At 44.6% G+C, this 24,624-nt stretch overlaps 1 protein-coding gene across 1 annotated transcript in view; it reads left to right on the forward strand.

Moving 5' to 3' along the window:
- Nucleotides 1-24,624, forward strand: part of PRAG1 (PEAK1 related, kinase-activating pseudokinase 1) — a 58,216-nt gene that overhangs the window by 28,071 nt on the left and 5,521 nt on the right. The window contains exons 4-5 of the mRNA XM_049866337.1: nucleotides 7,236-7,393; nucleotides 19,513-20,270. Of these exons, the coding sequence (XP_049722294.1) occupies nucleotides 7,236-7,393; nucleotides 19,513-20,270 (916 nt within the window). The remainder of the gene's footprint in view (nucleotides 1-7,235; nucleotides 7,394-19,512; nucleotides 20,271-24,624) is intronic.

Below are 24,624 nucleotides of genomic sequence, written 5' to 3' on the forward strand. Positions count from 1 at the left end.
CAAGCCATTTATCACCCTGCGTGGGAGAAGACATCTGTGGGGGCCGTGCTCTCACTGTAGCTGATAAGAGTGTTATTCTCCACCCAAGGAAGAAACCAGCGTATGGTGGTTTTCATCCATTGAAGCCGCTTCCTTAAATTGCGTGACATCAGACTTCATTTTATAGATGATATACACCAGTTTTATTAAAAGTAAATCAAATTATTGTTAATGATAGGAAAGTGCTTTTAAAAAAAAACAAGTATAGTCTTGGTAGTTACTGTCGAGTGCACTGAAATTGTCATTGGCCGTACGTCTGACAGAACAATCCATTAAAAAACCAAAGCAAACCAAATCCATTGCCTTCCAGTTGATTCAGACTCATAACAACTCCTGGGGCTCAGAAAAAGTCACCTTTGGAATACTAAGGCTTTTCCTGGGATTCTGAAGTCTGTGTACACAGAGACTGAAAACAACTCGATTTTAAGTTTCTACTTCGATGACATGTTTCTCCTTTCATTGTTAAATCTGATGTGGCTTTGATCGTTTCCTGATGAAAGTGACAGTTTTCTAAGAGTGAAGATTACACAGTTCGTCAGGTTAGAGGCTTTTTAATGCGGTTTATATCAAAGGCTCATCACTCCCAAGATTCTGCTATTAAGAAAAAGGGTCACCCAAGAATGTATTGAAATGCATGTCTTTCTGCATTTACAACTGAGTATTCCAAATGCCTACTGGGTTTTAAGAAGCCTGGTGGTGCAGTGGTTAAGCACTTGGCTACTAACAAAAAGGTCAGCGGTTAGAACTCACCAGCTGCTCTGTGGGAGAAAGATATGTTTCATGTATTTTGGGGCATTGCTGTTAGGTTCATATATATTTATAATTGTTATGTCTTCCTGCTAGATGGACCCTTTAATTATTCTGCACTGTCCTTCTTTACCTCTTGTAACAGATTTTGATTGAAAGTCTAATTTATCTGGTATCAGTACTACCACCCCTGCCCTTTTTTGTTTTCTGGTCGCATGGAATATTTTTCTCCATCCTTTTATTTTCAGTCTGTTTGTGTCGTTATGTCTAAGCTGTGTTTATTTGTAGACAGAAAAAGGATGGATCTTTTTTTTTTTTTTTTAATCTATTCTGCCACCCTCTGCCTTTTGCATGGGGCATTTAGACCATTTACATTTAAGGTTGTTACTAAAAACGAAGTGTCTACCTCACTGAGTTTGCTACTTGTTTTTTTGAGTGTTTCATGTCTTCTTTTTTATTCTCATTTTTCCTTGTATTTGGTTGCTTTCTTGTGATGAGACTTTTTTGCTTTCTTCCTTCTTCTTTTCTTCTGAATTTTTTTCTTGGTGATTCCTTAGTGGTTACCACATATATTACATTACACAACTTAAAATTGCAACAACACTTAACATGAACAACAGTTAACATACAGCCTTAACATAGTAAGTCTATTTCTGATATGCTCCTCCCTCCCCTATTTCTGTTAATGTGTCTCCATTAACATCAATGTACAACCTTTATTCAATAATTTTACTTTATACATACTTCTTACAAAATTGATGTGTTATTTGCGGGATTTGATTATTGAGTTTATTCCCAGAAAATATCATACACTTGGTCCTTATGATTGCCCATATTGTTGTGTTTTTGGAGATCTCTCTGTCTCTTTTATTTTTCTTTTTTTTTTCCCGTGTATAAAAAATACTAGTATTTATTTAACGCTCTTGCCTTTTCATTTGGAGCACGCCATTGAGTAATACTTGCAAGGTTGGTCTGCTAATGGAGAATTTCCAGAGCTTCTGCGTGTTTGGGAATGTCTCGATTTCTCCCTCATTTTTGAATGACACCTTTGCTGGCTAAAGAATTCTCAGTTGGCAATTATTTCCATTCAGTATTTTATATATGTGGTTCTATTGTCTTCTGGCCTTTAGAGTTTTTGTGGAGAAATCCACACTGATTCTTCTGAAAGACTCTTGGTATGTTATATTGCATCTTTCTCTTGTTCCTTCCAGAATTCTCTCCTTGTCTTTGATTTTCAAGAATTTTATTAGGCTATAGCACGAAGATGAATTTTTTTGTGTTTTACCCAAGTGGAGTTGGTGTTACTTCCTGTATTTGCAGGCTTCGTTCTCTGTTCAGATCTGGGAAATTCCCTCTAATTATCTCCTAAAAAATTGTTTCTATGCCTTTATTGTTGTCACAGTGCTCTGAAATTCCAATAATTCTAATGTTAGATTTCTTAATTGAATCCCACATTTCCATTTGAGTTTGTTTACTTTTCTTTGTTCTTTTCTTTCTCTTGAAACTTGATAAGTTCAGTTATTTTGTCTTCTAGTTCGTTTATTCAACCTTCTGTCTGTTCGACTATATTGTTGAGTGTTTCTCTTGCCTTTTGAGCCCTGGTGGTGGGTGATTAAAGCGCTCGTGTGCTAACCAAAAGGTTGGTAGTTTGAGCCCAGCAGCTGCTCTGAGGGAGAAAGAGGTGTCTGTCCACTTCTGTAAAGATTTACAGCCTTGGAAACCCTATGGGATAGTTCTACTCTGTCCTATAGAGTTGCTATGAGTCAGAATAGACTCTATGGCAGTGGGGTTTTTCTTGGGAGGCGGTATTCTTCAGTTCTAGTAGTTGTGTTTTTTTTCTTTTTTTTTAATGTTTTCCGTTTCCTTGCTGAGTCTCTCATTTTGTTCCTCCATTTGTTTTCTGATCTCCACTAGTTTGTTTTCTGTGTGGCTTTTGCTTTCTTTAAATGTAGTTACACCAAAGTCTGAAAATTTTCCATTCATTCAATTAATCTGGCATCCCTAGGTAGAAATTTTCTCTTCTTTGTGTTTTTCTTTTGATTTATCGTTCTTCTCTTGTGATTTGGTGTGTTTTACTATTTTTTGTTGAATTTGGACCGTTTTGCTTTTTTTTTTTTACATTAAATTTTGTATTCTGGTTTTTGTGAGAAAATGTTTGTTCTGATTGGGTGCCCTGGTGGCCCAGTGGGCAGATACCTGACTGCCAACCGAAAGGCCAGGGTCCCCACCCACCAGCCGCTCTGTGGGAGAAAGATGCTGCAGCCTGCCTCTGCAAAGGCTCACAGCCCTGGAAACCCCATGGGGCAGCTCCACTCCACCCCACAGGGTCTCCACAAGTCAGAATCGACCCAGTGTTGCTACACCTGGTATCTTCTCCCGAGAACCATTAGAGGGCACTTTTATCCTTAGGTTTTTTTCAGTGCTAGTTCAGGAGTTCTGGATACTTGATCTCTGGAATTCAGTATACATGCACAAGGGTGGGGGGATGTGGGTTAGCTGGTTGCACATGCTGACATAAGCAGTGGGGCTCAATTTTCCTGTGGTGAAGGTGAGGGACTCTCTATGTCTTTCTCTCTTGGGCACCCCTGCACAGACTCTCCCACAGTGTCCTACTGTGGGTTGGGAGATGTCCAAAGTAGCCCCCCGCCCTGCTCTCCTTGAAGTTTCTCCTGGTCCTAGTGCCTGTCTGTCTTGGGCCTCAGCAAGATTCAACAGCAGTCTCACAAAGCCACTGTCTCCCTTCACTCCCTCCCAATTGCATGGCCCGTGAATTCCCACAGCCAGTCTATGCCACCTTAAAAAATAGGGCTACAACTTCCTCAGATTAACTGTCTTCCCACTTTCACTGTTTGGGGTGCTGCCCAGCCCTGTCCCAAAATAGCTGTGATGAACAAGTGCTCCAGATGTTAGCAGGTAGGTTCTTACAGCTTCTGTGCTGTCTCCACCCTTCCTCTTCCCCACTTCTGAACTCACCCCAACTCTCCAATACCTCAGCTGCTATCTGAAGTCCTGAGATCTCAGTCTGTGCTTGTTTTATTTGTTGTTTACTGGGTTAGTTGCTGGGGGAGTAAATGGAAGCGTCCACTCATTTCGCCATCTTACTCCACCCTTGAAAGTGTTTTTATTTTTTTATGTACCAATCAACAGTCGCACAAACAGTGAAAGGAAGTTCCCACTTTCCCTTATTGTCAACAACACCTGTTACTGACAGACTGCTCCGATGGGTGTGAAATGGAACCTCACTTCATTTCTATTCACAAATAAGGTTGACCAATTTTTCATGTGTTTACTGATATTTCATCTTTTGTGAATTGTTTATTAATGTCTGTTGTCCTTTTTTTAATGGGTCATTTGTCTGTGTCTTAGATTTTAGGCATTCTTTTTATATTCTGGGTACTAATAACCCAAACCCCAGTGCCATCGATTCGATTCTGACTCACAGCGACCCTTTAGGACAGAGTAGATACATTATCAATTATGTGAGTTGCAAATACTTCTACCCACTCTGAAGTTTGTTTTTCACTTTATGGTATCTTTTTTATTGCTGTTACAACAGAAGTTTTTCATTTTAAAGCAGTCAAATTTATCCATTTTTTCCTTTGTGTTTCTTCTTCTTTTTAAAAAAAATCTTTTTAAAGAGAACCTTCCCTACCCCAAGGTCATAAAGATTTTCTCTAATATTTTTTCTCCAAATTGTTGAAAATTTTTAAAGTCTAAATCCTCTGTTCTATTGAAAATTCATGTTTGTACGTGGAGTGAGATATAGGTCTACTTTCATTTTTTCTATCGTAAACAGCCAGTGTCTCATTATCATGAACTGGCTTGTCCATCCTCCCACCATTGGTGCTCTGCTACCCTAGTCACATAGCAAGTAACTGTATATACAGGGTCTGGTTCTTTGATCTCTGTCCTCAAAGCAATGCTCCCAGATTTCTAGGAGCCAATTCTTTACTGATCTCACTTCTCCCTTTATGGCAACCAGGCCTAGATGGTTTTCAGTTAAAGTCTAGCAACCTTTCAGAGAATACATAATCCCTATCTTATACAAGTTTCATAAGGTAATTGAAAAAGACAAAAGGTTACCCTATTCGTTTTATGATTCTGACGTAACCTTAAACCAAAACTGGACATGACCAGTATCAGAAGGAAAAATTATGGGGCAATCTCACTTTTTAATGTAAATGTATGTAAAAATCCTAAATTAAGTTTTAGTAAAACTGAATAAAGCAATGTGTAGTAATGGGTTAGTTTAAGAAAAATTACTAATGTGATTCACCACATTAACAGAATAAAGGAAGGAAATGATATGATTTTTTTTTGTAGATATAGAAAAAGCACTTGATAAAGTTCAACAACCACAAATGATTAAAAATATAAAACTCTTAGAAAACTTGGCATTGAAACAAACCCGATCCTTAACCTGCTAAAGAGCATCTACCAAAACCTATTGCAAACATACACTTAGTTTTGAAGCATCCCTTGTAGCAGTGTGGTATTGAGTTTTCTCTTTGCACCTGGCTCCTGAGAATATATATATATATACGTATATTGCTTGGCTATTACTTTAAATAATTGTGGGTGTTTATATGTGTGTGTGTATATATACTTATGTACGTGTATGTATGTATATACATATAATATGGTCACATGTATTTTTTAAATTAATATTTTATCTAGATGCATTTTATTAAGTGTTCTTCTATGTTTATGGTGTGAGAAGCCATGCAAGCCCACGGCCATGGTTCTGGGGGTTCTCCCTTGGCTATGTTCTGGGTCTGAGGACTGACAGGCTCCAGAGACCACCCTGGAGGGGACAGAGTGGTTGGACTGCCATAGAGCTGACTTCTCTCCTAGACTGAGGTGTTGTTATTATTCACAACTTCATATCCTAGCTTTATCCAAGAGAACCATTAAAAATAAATCTGATGAGGATAAATATATTTTATGAAACTTTCTATGATTCTGTTTTACCATCAAGTAAAATAATCTCTGCCATAGAACTTCCTAAGGATTTGATATTTTCATGATTCCTAGTGATATTGCAAATAAAAAGAGTACTATTAGTCATAACTTTTCCATCACTGTCATGCTTACATCTGTCAATTTTAAGACTTTTTTTAATGTGCTTCTAATGGTTGGGGATGGGGGGTGGAACACATTTCTAGGGAGCACTTTCCACGATAGCAAATTAATTTTTCTAAATCTTTCTGTCCACAGCTGATAACAAACAAGGGATTCCAGTGACTCTGGAAACTAATACAGGGACTAGCAATGATGAATACAAAGAACAATCAATAAATTCTTGACTGTAAGGTCATGTATAGTAAATAAGGCAGTTCCGATGCCAAGTCAATACTGGATTGTGTATTTCCTACAGCAGATATTGAGATATTGATCTCCTGTAGAGGGAACAGGAATGTCATCAGGAAATACCAGTTCAGACAAATCTGGGTTACCACCTCCAGGGGAACAGCTGAATTGATTTTGGTCTGTCTAACTTCATGGTGGAAATGTCAGGGCAAAAGTGAGTATTCATGGTGTGGTCCTTGGAAAGGGGGAAGGAGAAATCAATAAGCTAAACACTCTACCTGATAATGGAACTGTTGTCTCCAAGGCAAGTTCTCTTTTCTTGAATTAGTTTTTTTTTTTTTTTGCCCCTGATATGTTGGTAATTCTGTCTTACAGATACCACAAGACTCCCAGCAAAACCTAAGGGCAGTTCTGGAATAAGGGTTATGTTAACATGGTTCTATGTAATCATTATGCTGGAAGTCCCATTAAAATTTAAATAAAATTTTCCTTAATTCCAAGGAACATGCGAGACCCTTTGAAGCTGTCAGGGCAAGAACCAGCCAAACCAAACACATTGCCATCAAGTCGATTCTGACGCATAACGACCCCATAGGACAGGGTAGAACTGTCTCATAGGGTTTCCAGGGAGCAGCCAGTAGACTTGAACTGCTAACCTTTTGGTTAACAGCCAAGCTCTTAACCACTGTGCCACCAGGGTCCCATTATGGCAAGAAAGTACCAGGCAAAAAAGAAACTCCATATTGTTAGTCCTAGTTTGCAATTCACTTGTTCTGTGCTCTTGCAAAAACTATCAATATCCCTATACATTTGCATGTATGATAGTGTTCTATTTTCTTTGCACAAATGTCACACAGGCTATAACATAAACATTTGGGCAAATGGGGTCCAAATATGAAGGTAGTTCCCCCCAAATCATGATTTTGGTGTTTATCTAAATATAATAGACTTTTCTGCTAACTAGGCTCAGGAAGCTCCTCGGTTCAGGTGCCTATGTTTCAGCAGTGCCCCTCCTGTCTTTCTAAAATCCACTTGCCAACACTGGCTAAGCTTCAAGAGCATAGAAGGTTCATGACCCATCGGCCTGGGTTTTGAACGGAAACCCAATTTATTATTTTTATTATTTCTGCATCTTCCAGGCACCTTTTAAAAATGAACAAGAGCAGCTCTGATTTGGAAAAAGTGAGCCAGGGCTCAGCAGAGAGCCTCAGCCCATCCTTCAGGGGTGTCCACGTCAGCTTCACCACCGGATCCACAGACAGCCTGGCCTCGGACTCCAGGACCTGCAGTGATGGAGGTAACAGACTTGGTGGGGGGCTTACATTTTCCCGGGTCTGCTGGGCCAGTCTGGGTTAGTTGTCAGGATTTGGAAGGGCTGAGATAGGCCTTCTGTCTTGGTTCTGCTTTCTTCATGACCTAGACTCCATCAAGACCCCATCCAAGTTATTTTTCTATTGCGCATATGACAGACCGCCTTGCCCCATATCATCCTCTCAAATTCTAAGTGCATTACCATGGCAACAAGGTGGGAGGAGGGTGAGGTTGAAAGCATACCTAAGGCTCCTGCCTCCTTGGGTAATAGGTCATCTATGCATAGGTCCGCCCTCTTCATTTCTGTCATCAGGATTCACTCTCCAAGAATGGGTGCAACCAACCACGAGTTCTCACCATCTGCATTTCCTCTCTCGCTTGCTCGCTCTCTCACACACACATGCATAAGCACGCACAAACACGCATGTACATACGTGGACACAACAGGTGTTAATATGAATGTTTATTGAATTGGAAGCCAGGTGGCTTCATTAGGGCACCATCCATCCCACTTTCTGGAATTATGTTGTAAGGCATAATTTGTGGGTACGTCCTGATTGGACATGTTCCTAAAAAGGGACTCTTGTTTTTTTTCTGTAGTTTGTGGCCTGAATGGGTAATATTTCAAACCTCTCACTCTTTCAACATTCTTTGTGGGTGTGCGTCCTGTTCTGCCTTTCTCTGTGATCTGCTTTAATGTGGTAAGTTTAAACATGTGCTAGCGTGACTTCCTTTCCACATCTATGGAAGGATCTCATCTCAGTAGGCAGTTTTGGAGGAGAGAGCTCCATTGTAGGTTTACTGTCTCCAACATTTTTCTCCCTCAGAGGTGGACAACTGGCTAAGACAGAAACGTGTGTTATCAGTCAGGCTGTGGTATGCTCTGATGGGAAACCTCTGAACACCCTGACTTAAAAACAGGAAATACTGTTGTCTTGATTTTGTAGGGGAGGCAGCAAAAGAGGAGCAAAGGCAGGGATTTTGTTTTCCTACAGAATTTCCTGGGCTCCTATCTTCTTCCTTTTCCCATCCCATTGTGTAAAAATTCCACGAGGTAGATTATTCCACAGAAGGCTGGGCACGTGAGCCATCGGCCCCTGCTCTGGCCAGCCCCGACCTGCCCTCTGAGGAACTATGACCAATTCTGAGGGAGCAGTGTACAGTGGAACCCTGCGCCAGGTCTCCAGCCAGAGGCTACTGATGAGAACTGGACTTAAGTTGTCTCAGCACTTTGCATCTCAGAATGAGTACATCGTGATGTCTGCCTTCAGGTCTCTTGCAGTATAGCTGGGAAACTAAGACTAAAGCTCATGACAGATGGGTGGATGAGAAGATATTAGGCTCCTCAGAACCTGAGTGCTTATGAGAGTTTCCAGGAGAGAGAAATCACTGAGTGCTGATGGAGGGTTCAGAGAGGCTTTATTTAACAGGAAGGTGGGACTCCAGCTCATGTCTGAAGTATGGTTAGAACTGGGGAGGTAGAGGGAGGAGGACAGGGCCTTCCAGGTTAAAGAAACAGCCCAGAGGAGCAAAGGCGTGTGGAGAGCAATGCATACTGGGGAAAGAGTAAGGCCAACCTGACCCGCTTCAGTGAACCTGATGAGGAGAAAATGGGACATGAGGTCAGATGGAAAGCAGAGGACTGGAGTATAAAATGCTCTGAAAGCCAAGCAGTAGGTCCTCAATTTGTTGAGGTAGGAACCACGAGAGGATGTTGACTTTGAGGGTGATGCCGAACTGAGATATTTTCTCATGTTAGTTTCTGGCTAGAAAATAGACATTAAAATGAGTTCATGGTTTATTCCTTTATCACCAGCCAGTAATTCCTTTACCATGAACCAGTGGACATACACTTCAGAGTTTGGATTCCTAGAGTGATAAGAAGGAACACAACCCCGGCGGGATGCGGCCCTTAGACGAACCATTTTATCTGCTGCCCGTCATGCGGCTCTGTACCCACAGCCGTGCTTTGAAACCGGCAGGAAACCAAAGGCATTCTTTTTTAAAACATTTCTTAAACATTAATCTAGAGGACAGCGGTGATTCAGTGGTAGAATTCTTGCACCCATGCAGGAGAACTGCCTTTAATTCCCGGCCAAGGTATCTCAAGTGCAGCCACCACCTGTCTGTCCGTGGAGGCTTATGTGTTGCTATGACGACAAACAGGGTTCCACAAAGCTTCCAGACTAAGATGGACTAGGAAGGAAGGCCTGGCGATCTACTTTGAAAATCAGTCAATGAAAATCCTACGCATCACAACAGTGAGGTCCACAACTGACCATGGGGATGGTGCAGGACTGGGCAGCATTTTATACCTGTGTGCATGGGGCCGCCATGTGTCAGGGCCCACCTCAGTGTCAGCTAACGACAACAACCATTAACCTGGAAAATAATAAACAGAGCTGCTGGTGTTGTGATATGAGAAATCCTTCATTCAACATTTCATCATTAACCAAGGCACGTGATTTAGATCTATTATTGGACAGTTATCTTTCAGTTCCATGAGCCCTTACTCACTTTTTTCTTATAGCTGAAATATTTATCCATTTTTCATTTTGTTACTATTTGGTGTCCGGTACTGAAGCTGAGTGAGGGGATCAGAGTAAGAGAGGTAAAATTAGTTAAATTTGAAATTCCTAGACACCAGAATATAGCGTCACCCTCTCTAATGTTATATATTAAATCAAAAGATACCATAAGACTATAAATATGATTTGTTAGTAAGAATTCACTGACTAAAACTGTGCATTTCATATAGGCTGGCCTGAGCAAGTTGAAGACAAAGTCCTTCCAGGGCATTCCAAAATAATAGTTTGGGTAAACCTCGTAGAACCACACCAGAGTTAATGGTTAAAGTTAGTTGTCTAGTATTCAAGTTTTATGGCAAAAAAAAAAAAAAGTTTTAAATTTTATAATGAAAACAAACATAATTGACATTTTTACTGTGTTGCATTTCTAAAGCAGCTTATCTTGATTTCATATTGACAGTAGATTGTTTTATATGGGTATTAATTGCACATTTTTATACCGTATCACATTTCATGTTCCTCAAAGCACTTCTGTTATCCCATTTGTCCGTGTGGGCAGTTCAGTTGAACAGTGAGTCAACACAGTGGAAGGAAAACTCCTCCTAAGTAGTCGTTGGGTGTATACTCGGTTTAGGAAGGACAGACTGCATGTGTCAAGAGCCACTAAGGCCGCCAAAGGGCAGGTTATTCGTAGTGAACAGATGAACGGACCAGAGACAGAAATGATTGGCTAAATGGTCACCAGGAAGGGTCATGGGAAGACACTCGTGCTTTCAGTGGTTCCTTTTTCAGTGAAAACCTAATGTCACGTTAAGATCATTTAATGCTTAAGTGTTCGGCTGCTGACCAAAACGTTGGCAGTTCGAACTCACCAGTGGCTCCACCAGAGGGAGACCTGGTGATCTGCTCCCATAAAGATTACAGCCAAGAAAACCTTATGGGGCAGTTCTACTCTGTTACATGGGGTTTCGATGAGTCGAAAATTGACCCAATGGCACCCGATAACCACAGTGACACCTCTTTGATTTAGGATAACATTAAAATTCAGTTCAGCAATTCAGCAAACATTATGGTAGCAGATTCCCATAGTGAGTGCTCTGTAGAACTGAAATTGTTGGCACCAGCAATAGTCAAGAGGTCAGACTATACAGTGAGTGTAAGTATAAACCAAAGCAAACCGAACCCATAGCTGCCAAGTCCATTCCGACTCCTAGTGACCCTATAGGACAGAGTAGAACTGCCTCAGAGAGTTTCCAAGGAACAGCTGGTGGATTTGAACTGCTGACCTTTTCTGCTTAGCTGCCAAGCTCTTAATCACTGAACCACCAGGGCTCCAGTATCATTAAAGTGAGGCTTCATTCTTAGTTTAAATCTATTCCCTCTATGCTGAATTGTAAAATAACAAATTAATATTTTAATAAAGTCTATGATAAAAATGCAAAGAATGGAGAAAGCTATGAAATGAAAAGTCAAAGTCTCCCGACACCCTGATCCCAACTCCCATATACAACCTTTGGACAGTTTTTTGTATATCATCCCAAAATTTTTAGCCGTATTTTAAATATTATAAAAATTTGATTGTACGCATTTTTGCACTTAATGCGTCTTGGGGTCTTCCAAATCAGGACCTCTAGATCATTTTTTTTTTAATTGCTGCATATTTTTCTCATTGTTTGAATTAGTTCAGCCCTTTTATCTGTATGTTGAGGTTGTTTGCATTGCAAGAGTACAGCAAGATCCCATGACGTTCATTAGCATGACCTGGTGAGCATATATGCACCTGTAGGATAACTTCTCGGAAGAAATAGAATTCATGTGTCAAAATACCTATGCGTTTTAAATAGATTTACCAAATTATCCTCCAAAGATGTCAATTTATAGTCCCATCAGCACCGCATGAAAGTGTTTTTTCTCTCCACTCCTAAACTAACTTTTCATTTTACTATTAAATGCAACACTTAAGGATCGTTGCTGTCACGACTGTAGGAGATTGAAAAGCCGTGATTCTGGAACCACACTTAGGCTCTCGCCACGGATCCCAAGTTATCTAGAGCCTCTTTCCCAAACCGAGACACTGTTTCTATTCTTTGGCAGGTGAATGGCATGTTCATGTCTTAATTGTTGCTGCCTGGGATGATAAAGTGATCCTGAGAGGCTCATCACAAACGTCACGTTTCCCATTCCATTGTAAAATGCTAGTAACATGCTTCCATTTTCAGACCCCATTTACCTTGTTGAAAAAGCAAGGGTTCTTTCTGAAGAAAGGCTGTCCTTTTCTCCCTTGCATTTAGAGCTGAGCCTCCTTCTGACTGTGGGACCGAACAGGGGTGGATTAACCAGTCAGCAAGGTACCCAGGGGCTTACAGTTAGCAAGGTAGGCGTGGGCTTAATTGCGTTTACTTTCTAATCTGTAAAGCACAATTTCAAAGATGTGGTGAAAAACATGAAAATGTGCACTACAGATTACTAAGTAAACACAAGTAAGCCCGTGCGTACCTTGCTTATGGGGTAATCCGTCCCTGGGGCCAAACAAGAGGTTACGGAATTTTCCTTTGTAGGAAAAGTTACATATGAGGCCATAGCATCCCCTCTGCCACCACCCTTTATGTCCTCTCACCCGGGGCTGGGGTGGGGCTTTGGCAGAAACCTACATGAGCACCTCTTACTGTGACGTTGGCAAGGAACTCTAGCTTCCTCACCTCTCACATGAGGGGACTGAAGTAGACCACGAGGGCCCTGATGGAGTTTCCCCATCTGTTTTGTTCTTTATGTCTTACACTTAGTAGGCATTCAAGGAACATTGACTGAACGGATGGGTAAATCTAGATAGATATTTCCAGCTACAAAATCTATCATCTTAATTTAAAAATCAATCCATAGACTACTCCAAGTTTTTAAATGAAAGAAAAAGTGATTTGCTTCATCTTACTCAAAGTTGGAAACGAGTCCAATAGACAAGCTGAAGGTTTTGAGCCTGCAGAAACTTCACAGGGACTCGGCCCTTGGCTTCCACTGTTGGCAGGTCACAGCTGCTGTCAGACAGCAGAGGCCAACACAGAGGGAGCCAAACGGTGCTCATTCATAGGGCTCAAAACAGGACTGACCACTTCCTGCATAATCTCAGCTCTCATTTTGGCTGTAGAGAACAATGAAAGTGCCTATTAAAACTGAGCAAGAGGAGGCGACTCTGTAATAAAGACAACCTCAGAGCACCATGTTTGAACTTTTGGCCTGCGTTGCTGCATGGGGGCTAAGCTATTTTTCCTGACCGCTGAAATCCCCAAAGTGGATCTTCTCCGCTTTCTAAATATAATGGCACACAACTAGTATGGCTTCCCCTCAGTCCTCCTAAGATCCCACCCAGTGCACCCTACATGTCCTTCGCCACTGGAAGCACTTCCTGTACACTGAACCCCACACACTAAAGCATTGAGGGGTGCTCTCCCCTCAGCAGGAGACTTGCTGTATTTGTAGAATTGAAAATTAGAAGGAAGACTTAGGAACTGAGGTTTGGAGCCCTCTAGCCTAATGAGTACACAAAATCACTTAATACCCACCAGTGGCTTAACTACGATGTAGGCAAACTTCCCAGAAAAATGTTTTCCATTCTCACCCTTAATTATAGACCAGAATTTGGAAACGGGGGATCCAAACATTAGTGTAAAACCAGGAGACATTTGAATTAGCCTCATGTCCTGCTGGAGCGGAGTCCTGAGAATATGGTGTGTTTGCTAAAGTCTTCCAGAGTGACTTAGGCACATTTTTCTGAACCAGTAAGTTTGCATGTGGATTTTGAAGTTATTTTAGGTGTCAGTGCATATTTGTTTCTTCACTCGTCTTTCTGGCTTTGCAAAATCCAGAGGGTGGCAGCTGCTACAAATAGTAAGAATCTAGCTTCTGTGTTGCCTAAGACCATATCTGTGAGCAGATAATTACCCCAAGTAAGAGTCAAGAGAGTGACAGAGTCAGATTGGATCCTTAGGAGTGCCGCTGATCTTATAGAAAACTGCTATTGCTTGTCGTGTGTCTTAGTTATCTAGTGCTTCTCTGATAGAAATACCATAAGTGGATGTCTTCAACAAACAAGTTTATTCTTTCACAGTCTAGTAGGTGAGAAGTCCAAATTCAGGGCATCAGCCCCAGGGGAAGGCATTCTGTCTCTGTGGGCTCTGGAGGAAGGTCCTTGTCATCAATCTTCCCCTGATCTGGGAGCTTCTCAGTGCAGGAACCCTGGGTCCAAAGGATGCGCCCTGCTCCCGGCGCTGCTTTCTTGGTGGTATGAGGTCCCCTGTCTCTCTGGTCTCTTCTGTCTTTTATATCTCAAAAGAGATTGACTTAAAACACAACCTAATTTTGTAGATTGAGTCCTGCCTCATTAACGTAACTGCTGCTAATTCCACCTCATTAACATCATAGAGATAGGATTTATAACACAAAGGAAAATCACACCAGATGACAAAATGGTGGATAATCACACAATACTAGGAACCGTGACCTAACCAAGTTGACACATATTTTTGGGGACACACTTCATCCCATGATACCATGTATTAGAGAAATCACAGTTTCCTTCTAGAAGGGCCACATTTTGGCATCTACCTCAGAGTAGTCCTAAGAACATTAACCCCCGAGAAGCTTTGTGGCTCTGAGGTGCTTGGTGACTCTCAGAATAAATTACAGCCTTCTCACCAGCTGTGGTTCCACACCTGGAGAAGAGCTTTAAAGATCCGTTGAGAAGAGCTTTAAAGCTCCGTACGTTCAGAAGGATACATCAGCATGGAAGGCGGAATGTGCCTGTCAAAGAACTGGGCGATTTCTTTTTCAACTACAGAAGTCATAATATGCTTACGTAATGCCCAGTTCTATGTGTAAAGTCCACATTACAGGTGATTCTCACTTCACCTGATAAGCTTCGCGTAGCCACAGTCCTTTACTTCTGCTGGGAAGTGCTTGGGGGAAGCCTTCTCTTCTACCATGCCATTCTCTGATTAGTACATGCATTGCAGAGTGATTGCTGGGGAGAGAACTTCTATCATCTAAGAAATAAAGAAAAATTAACTAGCCCTCACACTCATCTTTAGAGCCACAGCTCCCTCCTGGTATCCAGTACCCCTTGCCAGGAGTATCCAAGTAGTTATGGGGTGTACCAGTTGCCTTGAGTCGATTCCAACTATGGTGACCCCTTGTGTAGTCAGAGTAGAACTGGGCTCCATAGGGTTTTCAATGACTGATTTTTTGGGAGCAGATCACCAGGCCATTCTTCTGAGGCCTCTGGGCAGACTTGAACCTTCAACCTCTTGGTTAGCAGCCAAGCACATTAACTGTTTGTACCACCTAGGAGTGTATGTTTTCATTGTTGCTAGGTGTCATCCAGTTGATTTTGACTCATAGTGACCCCATGTGACAAGGATGTATAGACCTGATCAAAGTCACTGACTAACAGTTTTTACAGGAAAGCAGGAGAAAACCACGTAGGTTAAGGAAGAAACTCTCCTTCTACCAGCTGTCTGCACACCAGTTATTTTTTGCACTGGGCCCTGCCCTACAGCCTAATGCAGCCACTCTGAGTTCTCTTTGGCCATCTAGGGAATAAGAAGTGCTGCAGCTTATTTTAAAATCAGCTTCCTGCTATCTTTACAGATTGGAAACTGAACCAGGGGCAGGTCTGGGAACTAAGACAGAGGAACTTGTGCAGCAAGATTACCATCTGCCTAGAGGTATTTTATTTCAGGGGAGCATTGAGACAAAATGCATATTAGAAGAGGATGAAAATGGTGAGAGTGGCTGAAATTATAGACTGTGCTGGAAGGGGCCTTCACGGTGATGCCATCTAGTCATTTTGTAAATGAGGAAACTCAGCCCGGCACGGTGGACAGCTAGTTAATGGCAGGCCAGGATTCATTCCACTGTAAGGCTGCAAATCATAGTAGGAACAGGAAGGGGTGTATTGGAGCCATTAAGGAGAGGCCTGTGTTAAAGACAGGGAAGATAAAACCAGGGAAGATGGGGAAATAAGCGCAAGACTTGAAGAAGAGACTACCGAAGAAGCTGGCCAGATGGACTGGGGAGGGGAGGAAGGGAGGCCTGGCCCCAGGTACATGGTCCTGGCAGAGGGAGGAGCTAATTAAAGGACTGATTCAGGGTTCTGATCACACTCCACTCTCCCCAGCCCTCCCCTCTGCGTGTTGATGATAAATTGAGAACCCGACGCCTCAGTGGTGGTGGGTCTGTCTGCCCAGACTGCAGAGAGGCCAGGAAGCGGATGTTTCCACTCACCTGCGCTCTTGCTTCTCTGAGTGCTTGGTCCTTGAGGCTTAGTGTCCTTAGAGAGCCTCATGGATAGCTGGTCCCACCCTTGAATTTCTAGCCTGTTGCTGTTAGTTGCCGTTGACTCGATTCCAACTCACTGCGACCCCATGTGGGCAGAGTAGAACTGCCCTGTAGGGTTTTCAGGGCTCTGACCTTGCAGAAGCAGATCACCAGGCTTTACTTCCCAGGCATCTCTGGGTGGGTTTGAACCACCAACCTATCAGTTAGTAGTCCAGTGCTGAACGATTTGTGTCACCCAAGGGCTCCTTTTTTTTTTTTTCTTTCTTTCTTTTAGCCTAAGAGCTAGTAAGTGGTCCTCTTCCTCCTCTCAGTCTCTCCTGCTAGAAGAAGGAAAGTGAAGCATCCGCCTGAGCCTTCGTCGGTCCCCCATGGCCGGCCCTTAGCTTTTGGAAGGCAGAGAGATTGTACCAGGGAGTGTGTGGTGGGAGGACCCCGGGTTTCAGAGTCAGCTGAGCTCAGCTGGTCAGAAGACCCCCTCCTCTGCTCGACTGTTTCTTGCACTCTCCTCATTTTGACTGTGAGGGGGAAATACTTGGAAGCATAAACCTGACTGGGAGTCCCTTGGTGGCACAATGGTTAAGCACTCAGTTACTAGGTGTAAGTTTGGCAGTTTGAACCCACCCCGAGGTGCCTCTGAAGACAGGCTTGGAGATCTGCTTCTGAAAGGCCACTGCCTGGGAAACCCTATGGGGCAGTTGTACTCTGCACACGTAGGGTCACCATGAGTCGGAATCGAACGCCACCACCACAAAGCTGGCTGGTCTGCCCTCGACACCACTGCATGATTTATTGTTGACCTGGGCTCTCCTGGAAGGGACGGAAATCACTCATTCAGCCTTGAGGGCATGAGCCTGCCTGCCATTAACAGCGCAGGGTGAGGTGGGCAGGGACACGTGCTGTGCTCTTGGTAAACCACTGAGAAGCAAGAATAACTGTTGACTGCAGAGGTGGAAGTGGTCAAGGAGAGCGTGAGAGGCATTGTGCTCCCCTCTGGTCTGGTGAGACGGTGGAGCCAGCAAAGGCACCAGCGTGGGGCAGCAGCCTAGCTCTGCCGCTCAAGGTTTCTCTTCCTGAACACGTAGGTTCTGGCCCCAGTTTTCTACAGGCTGCATAGGCTAACTTTGCCCTCCTGTGAGCTTCGCATTTGGAGTCATACTGAGCAGGAGGCCCCTGCTGCCATCCACTGACTATGTGGGCTAGTGAGGCTGGGCCATGGGTGTCAGCACCCATCCTGCCCTGGTCAGTAAGGGTGGCCGTGGGTGTCAGCACCCACCGTGCCCTGGTCAGTGAGGCTGGTCGTGGGTGTCAGCACCCATCCTGCCCTGGTCAAGGTGAGCTCTGCAGACATGGTCATTCACCTTCCTTCCTAGAGAGACCCTCCTCCCTAGGAGCCTCCAAAGTAGGAGAGCCTGTCTCGTTCTGAGGTGCTTGGTACCAGCTATTGCTCCTCAAGGGCCCATTCTGCCCTCCTTTGGCTTGAGAAACAGGAAGGGCTCAGTGTGGGTGAGAGAAAGAAGGCTGAGAATTCAGGAGCAGCCTTAGAAGACTCCTGTGCATCTGACTGAGGTGAGACAAAACTACCAGACAGTCTGCTTCCTTTGGGGCCATCCACCAGTTGCCTCGGTCTCTCTTTCATTCTAGTCACATTGCTAGAGTGGGGAGAGACACTGGAGGCAGTGTCTGTCCTGCCCTAAGGGTGGCGTGGCCCTGCGAACCCAGTGAGGCATACAGATCGCTGTCACCTACTTCCTTGAATCTAAGACCCATATCGCCTTCGTATTTTAGCCTTCATGAAAGTAGGATGCATTTTACAACCATTGAGTGCAGTTAATGTTTCTTTTATCCCCCTAAAAGCTGTTATTAAAATTAGTGTTGTTAGGTGCCATGGACTCATGGCGACTCGTAGCGACCCTACACACAACAGAACAAAACACTGCCCAGTCCTGCGCCATCCTCACAACCATTGCTATGCTTGAGCCCATTGTTGGAGCCACTGTGTCAGTCCATCTTGTCAAGGGTCTTGCTCTTTTTCACCTACCCTCTAAAATAATGGGCAGTATTTTAAAATAGCGGATACAAAAGGAAAGCAAAAAACAGGCAAACAAACAAAAAATTAACATCCCAGACGTAGGAAAATGTTCATAGGTTTAAAATAAAAGTAAATTATAAAGATAGAAAAAAAATGATATATCTTGTAGTCATTTCTTAGAATGAAGGAAATGAGTATTATTTTAGTTTGCCCATTTCTCTCTCCAACGTGCATACCTTTTTCTGCATCTTTTTTTTTTTTTTTTTTACCTGAAACCTTGTTTGGTTGTGAACCCTCCAGTTCAGGCATTGGTACAAAGAGAAAAGCTAAATGCCAGTCTTGGCTCTGTCTCAACTAGCCCTCCATCTCACCATCTCGCGTGTTTCCCGGGCAGGTTTTCTGAATGTCCCCATGCTCTGCAGCCATCAGACCTTCCCCTGTCAATTTCACTGACCACACACGCCACTCTGGGAACGGTGGGGGCCTTGGAGAGACTCACTTTCCCTTAAAATCTATTTCCTCACTTGTAAAGTCATAGTCCCCCAGCTTCTAAAATGTTTGTGGCTGTGGGTTTGCCTTTCTCCTCCATTCTCGGTAAGGTGTTTGTCAAGCTTATAGAACGTCATATTAAAAAGGGCAAATTTTACTGTATGTAAATTATACCCTAGATAAACCTGACTTTTCAAAAACCCAGTCATCTTCAAGTGTGTTATCGGCAACAACGTAAGTGTCCATCTAGAGGGGACTGGTTAAATAAACTATGGTACTTGCATATAATATATTATGATGCTGCTGTTAAGAACAATTAGATCTGTATGCCTGATGTGAAAATATCTCCAAGATAGAGGGTCAAAGGAAACACAGCAAGGTTACAAACAATGGGCACCATTTGCCCTCCTTGGTGTAAATGTGTGTGTGTGTGTGCTCATTTGACTGTATTTATTTAGAAATCCCCAGAAGGATGCACGAGAAGCTGCTAACAGGTCTCCTGAGGAAAGAAACAGGTGCTGAGGAACAGGGATAGGAAGAAGACTGAATTGTCTTTTTTTTTTTGCTTTTTGATATTGTACATTGTACGTATGTTGTCTATTCAAGATGTAGACAAAGTTAAAAGTACAAGCAAATAAATTGCTTTGACACAAAAAATGAGGGAGCCCACAGTGCCAGTGGCGTTGTCCTGCCGCAGATTGCTGGACTATTTCCGTTTCTCTGTTTCAGGGCCACCCTATGAGCCAGCTCAGTCGCCCACCAACAGTGGGAAGAAGCTCTTCGCTCCCGTTCCGTTCCCGTCGGGCTCCACCGAGGATGTGTCTCCCAGCAGTCCCCTGCAGCCACCTCCGCTCCCCCAGAAGAAGCTCGTGAGCCGGGCAGCCTCTTCCCCAGATGGCTTCTTCTGGACCCAAGGCTCCTCCAAGCCAAGAGCCGCGAGCCCCAAGCTGAACCTCAGCCACTCGGAAACCAGCGTCTGCGTCCATGACGAATCCCCCTTCAGCTACGCCTTGAGCACCGGGAACCGCCACCACCACGTCTTCTCCTCTTCTGAGCCCCTGGAAAAGACTTTCAAAGGCAACGGCCACTGGGCCCCTGCAGCTGGGCTGGCCGGCAGCAAAAGCGGCCGCAGGAGCCCCAGCCTCCAGGGCAAAGGGGCCCCCTCGGCCTCGGCGTCCCAGCTGAGCGTGTCCAGCCAGGCCTCCACCGCCAGCTCCCAGCGGCAGCTGCCCAGTCTGCTGAGCAGCATCAGCAGCAAGGAGGGCACCTACGCCAAGATGGCAGGCCTCTTCGCCCAGTCCCTGCTCCGCCTCGTAGCCAAGTGTGAGGACCTCTTCATGGGCGGCCAGAAGAAGGAGCTGCACTTCAACGAGAACAACTGGTCGCTCTTCAAGCTGACCTGTAACAAGCCCTGCTGTGACTCGGGGGATGCCATTTACTACTGTGCCACCTGCTCCGAGGACCCTGGCAGCACCTATGCTGTGAAAGTAGGTATCACCCCCTCCTTCCATGGTGCTGTGCCACTAACTGGTCCCGGCTTTGCCAGAACTGTGGCTTGAGCAAGTCATGTCACCTGTCCAGGCATCATGAGCGAGGGTGGCGACTAAGGCTTATTTTAGCACTCAGCCTAGCCCAGGAAACGGTGCTGTGAGATTCGCGTATGAATATTAGCTGCGTTCTGTGCTCTGAGGAATGGACAGTGTGTGATCGAGTGGGATTAAGAAATCAGGTTGCCTTTTCATGCAACAGGGGTCATTGATTTGTTCCAACAGGTTTTTACTGAGTGCCTGCTCTATGCCAGGTACTTTGCCAAGATCTGGGTTCCTTCTGGAGCATATAATCTAGTGAGGGATAGGGACAATTAAGATAATTATCCTTCAGATGTTAGAGGCAGAAGGAGTGTTAGCCTTAGTCATCATCTAGAACAATAAGTGATAATAGCATTTATGGAGCACTCACTGTACAAGCAGGCTCTTGGCTGGCTGGATTAACTGTATTACCTCTAATCCTCACAGTCATTCTGCAGGGCAGGTAGGTTTTACGGATGGGGAGTCTAAGGCTCAGAGTAACTAACTAATTCGCCCACAGGTAGTTGGTGGTCGAGGTGGATTTGAACTCTGGTTTGTCTGTTTCCAAACCCTGTGTCACAGTTCCATCAGTTAAGGCAACTGAAGCTCAGAGAAGTTAAGTCACTAGTTCAAGGCAACACAGCTCTTTAATCTCAGACCTGCATCAGGGCTCTTACCACCCACCTCGTGGTTTTCTGAGAGCATAGCTCTGAGTGAGCTGGTTGAGCAGTCCACACCCATCTGGGCCAATCCTTTAAAAAAAAAAAAAAAATTTATTGTACTTTAGGTGAAAGTTTACACAGCAAATTAATTTCCCAATTAGTTACTCTTACACAAATTGTTTCGAGACACTGCTTGCAATCCCAGCACTCTCCCCATTTCCTCCCTGGGTTCCCCATTTCCATTAATCCCATTTCCCTGTCCCTCCTTCCCTTCTCATCTTTGGTTTTGGGCAAATGTTGCCCTTTTGGTCCATATAGTCAGTTGTTCTGACCATTCTTCACAGATTGTCTCGTTTATCATATAGCGCTGCTATTTGGCAGGACGGTGGCCTCCAGAATCCAACCCTTTCTTGTTCTTTTTCATTTTCTTCTTTTGGTGTTCCCTGGATGTCTGTTGGGTCTGAGGCCCTTCTATAAATGCAGGCTTTTGTGGGGGGGGGGGGTGAGAAGGGAGAGTCTGAAATCTCTTCTGCTGCCACCTGTCCCAAGCCATTCTTTTTTCCAGTTAGAACAATGGAAACAGTGAACTAAAGTGAAGTGGTCTTGGTGGAGTAACCTCTTGCTTACCAGCAAAAATATCTTTTAAAGATTTATCATTATTAGCCAAGGAAAATTGCAGTGAGATTTTTCTTTTAAGAAATTTGTGACACCAGCACAAAATATAGATTAGGAACCTGATGTATGTGTGCAAAGTGCTACGTATAATTACTTGCTGCTTCCTGTGAAAACACAAGGGAGGTCGCTGCTAGAAGAGTCTAATTTCATAAACAGAAACCAAGGCCCCAGTAGACTAGCGGAGTATAATCAAGATGGTAGGCACTAGATAAGGGGCCCTGGTGGCGCAGTGGTTAAGAGCTACGGCTGCTAACCAAAAGGTCGGCAGTTCAAATCCACCAGCTGCTCCTTGGAAACTCTTCCAGGCAGTTCTTCTCTGTCCTGTAGGGTCACTATGAGTTAGATTCAACTCAATGGCAATGGTTTTTGTTTTTGGTGGTGCAATGGTTAAGCACTCAGCTTCCAGCCAGGAAGGCTGGCGATTCAAACCCACCAATGGCTCCTTGGAAGAAAAGACCTGGGGATATGTTTCCATAAAGATTACAGCCTAGGAAGCCACACGGGCAGTTCTGCTCTGTCACCTTGGGTCACTATGAGTCAGAATTGATTCTACAGCACCTAACAACAACAGGCACTAGATAGAAGAGAATACAAAAGTCCTGAGTAAGATTCTGTGGTATCATTCCTCGAGCTTCATTGCCTCTTTATTATCTAACCCAGCGGCTACTTCCTTGCTATGCTATCCTTCCCTGCCATTTCCCAACCAAAATTAAAAGAAAAAAATACATCCCAGCATTTCCCTCCCTATCAAGATGGTGCTGTATCCAGTAGAGGAAAAAGTGACTGTCCGCATCCCCCAGTGAGGGGACAACGATTAGCCTGTGGTTATCACTGTAGGCCCAGAGCCCAGCTTCTGCTCTCAGCTAATCAAAGGGACAAACATTTGAGCTCCTTGAAGCGCCAAGGAAATGGAGGTGCATTTAGGAAGCTCTTGGCTTTTGCTAGCCTCAGTGGACGGTGAACGTGAGGGACCCATGCGTTGTCTCTCTGCTTCCACCTTGACCCCTTCCCATGTTCAAACTGATCAGTCTTCTTCACCTGGTCTCTTGGGGCTAAACCTGAGGAACTCATTTGGAATCAAGAGACAGCTGACCTCTCCATTTTGAGCAAAAAGCCTAGTAAAAGGGGTTTAGTCCCTCTTTTCTACGGGATTCAGAGTGATTTTCTTCTGCTATAAGAACCAAGGGGTCACCTGGTACAAGTTCACCCAGATTTACACCGAGTCAGAACGTCAGCAAAGCTTTTTTTTTTTTTTTTTAATATCCATGAGTAAGCTGTGAAGTGCAGCTTGGATTCTAGAGCCTCATATAATAATGCATAATTAATTCTGTTCTCCAAAGAGCAAAGCAGAACATGTAGCTTCCCCCCTCCCCCGCAAAAAAAAAAAAAAAAGAACATGTAGCTTCCCCCCTCCCCCGCAAAGGGTGATAAAAACAAACGTTACTCCTCATTTCATTAGAAATCTAGCCAGAAGGTAACCAGAAGCTAGGCGTTGTTCTCTGAGAATCCCAGTGATTCCTCTGCGATGTGTCTGGGTACTTTGTAGCTCGAGAACCACCTCTGTATAATGTGAAAAAGAAATTGGGAGAAGACCTTCAAATATCCAGACTACGGTCATTGTACATCCAGATGACCAAGGATAACAACATCAGTTTGCAGACGTGCCCGGCCTGGTGGTGGGAAGGCAGGGGGTTGTTTATGGAGCATCCTTCCAGCTTGCAGTTGTGGCACTTCATGGGTGCCCCAGTCTAGACGGAATACAGTGATCTGAGGGTCCGCGCGGAGGGGGAGGGCCGCGGTGTCCCTTCCCACAGGTCTGTGCCGCTGGTGCCAGAGCTCCTGTCATCCGTCATGCTAAGCAGGGCGCTGACCCTGAAATCAGGATGTAGCCTTGGTACGGAATCCCAGTTAGCAAAAGCAGGCGCGCACGTGCTGGGCCCTCCTGCTGGAGCCTCCGTTCATGGGTGCAGCCACACGCTGCAGTGAGGGGACAGAGACGGCTCTTGTCGCCACACTCCATACTCTGTGAGGGACGGAGAAAATTCATTAGCTGTGTGCGCGTTCTCAAAGCTGTTTAGTTTCCTAAACAAAAAAAAAAATCAGGGACCTGTGTTAGACCGGCTGGGCCTTTTCCTTTTCTTTTTGGAAACAGACGTGACTTTGCCCAAATTTTCAACCGTGAATGAGGCTCCAAAGTTTAAAATGAGATGTGACTGAGGCAAAAAAATTTTGAGAGATTGGAGCTAAACCAAAGGTCGGGGTGAAAGTCTTAAGCCCAAATCTGAGGCAGGCACCCTGAAAATGAAATGGAACTTGGAGGGGGTGGGAGGCGCGATGGGACTGAACGTGGTCAGCAGGGGGAGCGGGAGAAGCCCCGCCCCCAGCCCCACCCCGCCCCACCTCACCCCCAGCTCCTCCACCCCGACTCCTGCCTTGACCCTCCCCACCCCCAGCATTTCCCCTTTCCCACCCCTCCCCACCCCGCCCACACTCCTCCCCCACCCAGCCCCTCCACCCCACCCCTGCCTTGACCTCCACCTGCAGCCTTCCCCCCGCCCCACTCACTACCTCTCCCCCCTTCCCCCGCCCAGACTCCTCCTCGCACCCCAGTCCCGCCCCCACCCCAGCCCCTCTCCCCACCCCCAGCCTCTCCACCCAGACCCCGGCGGCGCGCCCTGCCCGGAGCTCAGCGACTCGTTAACATGCGCTCCGCACAACCGCTCTCCGGAGAGGCAGCGGTGAGGAAGCTGCGGGTCTTGCCAGAGGACACAGCTCACTGATTTTGAAACACATCCAGCCCAGTTCTCATTTACTCGGCTCCTTCATTTACATCTCTGTGCAAAATATCAACGGCTCGACTGGAGCTTTGGGTTGGGAGTGTTTGCTAGGCTTTTGATACTCTTGAGAAAAGGGGTCCCAGGGAACACTTCCCAGGC

Source organism: Elephas maximus, chromosome 22, assembly GCF_024166365.1.
Source record: "Elephas maximus indicus isolate mEleMax1 chromosome 22, mEleMax1 primary haplotype, whole genome shotgun sequence".
Lineage (NCBI taxonomy): Eukaryota > Metazoa > Chordata > Mammalia > Proboscidea > Elephantidae > Elephas > Elephas maximus.